A 4,561-nucleotide genomic window follows, 5' to 3' on the forward strand; every position below is an offset into this window, starting at 1 on the left:
ACAATCCCCTTTAACAAACACCCTTTCAGAATCATATAAAGATTTCGGGTATTACAGACTAACAATAGAACCAAACGACCATCATTCTAAAGGGGTTACTACTCATCAGGTTAAATTTGCATGTTTCTAAGCAAAAACAAGGCTTTGTTTTAGGTCCACTTTATAAAGCCCCAAACTCAATGCCAATCCAGACATTTTCAATCGAGAAAGCGTCCTGGATGGGGAGCGAAACATCTTCAAACTTGGAAACAAACTCCAGTGGCTCTACAAATTGGGAAAATATATATAATAAAGAGAATTGGTCCTAACACTGGTCCCCATGGTACTCCACAGGTAATCCTGGAGCATCAGGAAGATTTCTCATTAATGAGAACAAACTAAAAATCGATCAGATAGATATGATTTAAACCGTGCTGTTCCTTTAATTCCTACAAAATATTCAAGTCTTTCTAAAGAATATTATGATTAACTGTATAAAATGCAGCACTGAGATTTAACAGGACAAGTACAGATACAAGTCCATTATCTGAGGCTATGAGAATATCATTAGTGACTTTCACCAGAGCTGTTTCAGTGCTATGATGAGCTCTAAAGCCAGACTGAAACTCTTCAAAAAGTTCTTTATGCTGTAAGTGGTCCCACATTGGTTCGGCAACTACTTTCTCAAGAGGTAAAAAAGGAAGAATGGATATAGGTCTATAATTGACCAAGTTATATGGGTCAAGAGACAGTTTCTTAAGCAAATGTTTAATTACAAAAACCTTAAAAGCCTTTGGCACATATCCCTGTAACAGAGATAGATTAATCACATCTAAAATGGAGGAGGAGATAACCTGGTTGGAACTGGATCTAACATACAAGTTGAAGGCTTAGATGAAGACAATAGTTTTGCTAACTTTGAAAGTTTACTGCATCAAAGCAGTCTAAACCCGGTTCAGATTCCATGGCTACCTCAAATGCTGCCTCACCTTCCAGATATAAACCAATCATAGTTAGAGAAGTGTTAATGATCTTATTTTTAATAAAATAAATCTTATTTAAACTGAATAAAAACAAATCATCACTGCTATGAGCAGGTGGAATGGACGGTTCAATAGAGCTATCAATCTTGGTGAGTTTGGCAACTGTATTAAAAACATATCTAGGATTATTCTTATTCTCTTCTATTAATGAGGAGAATTATGCTCCTCTTGCTTTATGAAGGGTCGTCTTATACAGCAGTGAACTATTTTTCCAAAATCTACATTCCCGTTGGCGTGTAGTGCGCCATCTTCTCTCCAGTTCTAGCATTTCGCTTCAGATTGCCCAGCTCTGCATTAAACCAGGGAGCAAGCTTTCTATTTTTAAAGTGTATCTATTTAAAAGGGGCTGCGTTGTCTAAGGCAGTATGTAGAGAACTAGGAACATAATCAACATCATCGTAAACCTTTGAATGGGAATATACTAAACTTTTGCCCTCTGCAGCTAAGGCGGCAGTACAGCTCTTGACAATCCCAAAAATGTCAATGTCTTGAGAGCTGTACAAAACGAAATTTCATTTCGTATACACCCTGTGTTTACAAAATGACAATAAAGTTTGTCTAAGCCTAAGTTCTAAGTACTGATCAGCGACACAGAGCATAGAGAAAGTGAAACAGATTCTTTAAAATTTATAACTGCACTATCTGATAATGATTGGCTAAAGTGAACTCTGTTAAATTAACCCTGAAGGCTATTAAAAAGTGGTCAGAAAGGACAGGGTTGTGAGGAAATGCTTTTATTTCTTCACGTTCAATGCCATATGTCAGGACAAAGTTTAAAGTATGAAAATGAGAATGTGTGGGGCTATTCACATTTTGAACAGTCATTAGCATCTAAGATGGAAATAAAGGCTGCACTCAAGCTCACACCTTCAATTTCAGCATTGATGTTAAAATCTCCCACTATGATGACCCTGTCAATATTCAACACCAAATCAGAAAGGAACTCTGAAAACTCATCAAAAAATTCAGAGTAAGGTCCTGGTGGACGATACAAAGTTACACAAAGAGGTTTTCTTGATTTGCAAATTTGGATGAGGGAAATTAAGGGTTAAATGTTCAAAAGAGTTGTAAGTATTAACTGCCTTTAAAGTAATCAGTAAGTCAGACTGAAAGATTGTTGCTACTTCTCCTCCTCGCCCAGAACTTCTGGGGATGTGAAAATTTAAATAGCTTGAAGGAGTTTCCTAACTTCTGCTCACATAATCCTCTTGCTGCAGCCAAGTTTCTGTAAGGCGACGTAAGTCAATGTGATTATCACAAATCAAGTCATTAACTAGCAGACTTTTTAAAGAAAGATCTTTTGTTAAAAACCACATGTAATTGCTTTAACTTTTCCCCCAATTAGGGTGATATTATAATTTTGTTTAGATTATCAAGATTTAATTTAATCAAGATTATGTTCTAAATTATTTGGTTTTGGTCGTGGGCAAGACACTGTCTGGATGGAGTAATGAGTGGGTAACAGTAGAGAAGCTGTAGAGAGGTCTGTTAAACTAGGACTCTGCTTCCTGGTCTGCAGCCTTGGTTGTTAGTGTTTTGGAGCACTAATACTTTTGGCCAGATTCCTAGAAAGAAGAGCTCCACCATCCAGGGTGGGATGGATGCTGTCTCTCTGAATCAGACCTGGCTTTCCCCAAAAGGATTGCCAATTATTAATCTAGCCCACATTATTTTCAGAGCACCACCTAGACAACCAGCTATTAATATCCAGTTCATCACTAAGAGTAAAGAGTAAATAATATGAACTGAAATCTGATTTAAAAAGTTACTCCTCGTCTGCTAAACCATCTCCTCCTCTCCATGTCAATGATTAATTTAATAATGTGTTAGTTTCCACTTTCAGCCTCCACTACTACGTGATCCGTTGATTTATTCCACCTGTCACTTTACTGAAATCCTATGCAAGCCATCTCTCCTCCCTCCTTCATTGGCATTGACAGAGGCATCAGTTGCAGTAGTTTGCAACCTAAGGGTTGTCGGTTCAAACCCCAGCATTGGCTTCCAATGTCGTTGTGTCCTTTGGAAAAACACTTTGCCTGCATTTCCCACTAATGGAGGTCAGAGGGCCTGGTAAAGTGTAGGCCAACCTTGCTTCTGACGACCAGCCCCAGGGCATCCTTGTCTATGATTTAGACTGCCAGCATCACTGAATGGGTGATTGACTGCATATATAAAGTGCTTTGGTCTCCTTTCCGCAGTTATGATTAAATTCTTCAACTCACGGTACTGTTTCTGCTTCCCTGTCTGCATTGGGGTCCTACTTTAAGAGCTACAATATCTGACATAACCATAGATTCTGCCATTAGTTACTGCACAACCCACTGCTTCCCAAGGAGATGGGTTAAATAGATTTTGTTGATCTCTACTTGTGACTGTGTAATGACAGTAAAAGCTGGGGAGATAAAAAGTCATAACCAGCAGAATCCGGCAAATTGGTCCACAACAAAACTGACAGAGCAGACAAGGGCAAGGCAAAACTCGGATGTCTAAAGGCAGAAAACAGGTCAGAATCAGAATCACAGAACAATAAATAGATTGGTAGAGTTACTCTCACCAAACAGCTCGAACAATATGGCGCCAATGGAAGGCAAACAAGCAGCATGAATAGCAGCAGGAACCAAGTGGAAAAAATAAGCATAAGCGTTAGACAGATGTCAGTAGTAAATTAAACTGCCAACCATCAGTGCCAAGACCATGTCACTGGTTTCTTATCAGTTGCTATTGTTGCTGTTAAGACTAGAGGATGTTGAAGAAATTAGGTAAATGTGTTTCAATTATTCAGAAAGTGTCAAACATCCAGAGAAATAAAACAGGGTGTAACCTGTGTCTTTAAGCACAACTCTTAGTATTTGTGACCTTGTTTATGTAAATAAAACTGGTTTGAATTGTTTTGACTTGCCAATCCATCAGGATATGCACAATCAGATCCAAAGCAAACCATTTGAATAATCAGATGTCCAGTAGATAATATATATTTGTTTAAGCAGTTGTCTTCTCCCATGTCAGAAACAGAACCAGTCTGCCAACATGGAGAAACTCCTTCTGCTCATCACTGCTGCATCAGGTAAGTCTAAAAATATTATTTCACATTCCTGAAACACAGGCTTTATTTTTGTTGAACCCCCTACTGAAAGAAGTGTCTCTCGAGATCTTTTATTTTCATGTTTACTTTTTCAATGCTTGACCTACATAGGATAGAACTTACATTATTTTACTTTTTCTTCTTGTTTATTTCTCTGCAGTGTTGTGTGCCATCAACTCACTTTCAACCCGTGAATACTACTTTGTTTATGAGCAAAAGACCTGGCAAGAAGCCCAGCGTTACTGCAGGGAAACATACACAGACCTGGTAACCATTAAGAACATGGAGATTCTCAAGATCCTTGAAACAAAAGCAAATGCGACTAAAATGGTAAATTAGAATCGCAGTTATGTAAACAACAGTTCACTGTAATTTCTTGGGATAATGGGAAAAATATATATATATATAGTCATACACATATATACATATATAGCTTCTGTATATATATATATATATA

The 4,561-nt window shown here is 37.8% G+C and overlaps 1 protein-coding gene across 1 annotated transcript in view; it reads left to right on the top strand.

Moving 5' to 3' along the window:
* The first annotated feature begins 3,978 nt into the window (after window positions 1-3,978).
* Window positions 3,979-4,561, top strand: part of LOC107102126 (macrophage mannose receptor 1-like) — a 12,060-nt gene continuing 11,477 nt past the window's right edge. Inside the window, exons 1-2 of the mRNA XM_015401307.1 lie at window positions 3,979-4,086; window positions 4,265-4,434. Coding sequence (XP_015256793.1) covers window positions 4,050-4,086; window positions 4,265-4,434 — 207 coding nt within the window. The 5' untranslated portion in view covers window positions 3,979-4,049. The remainder of the gene's footprint in view (window positions 4,087-4,264; window positions 4,435-4,561) is intronic.

This window comes from Cyprinodon variegatus, unplaced genomic scaffold (genome assembly GCF_000732505.1).
Source record: "Cyprinodon variegatus isolate N-32 unplaced genomic scaffold, C_variegatus-1.0 Scaffold1208, whole genome shotgun sequence".
NCBI lineage: Eukaryota > Metazoa > Chordata > Actinopteri > Cyprinodontiformes > Cyprinodontidae > Cyprinodon > Cyprinodon variegatus.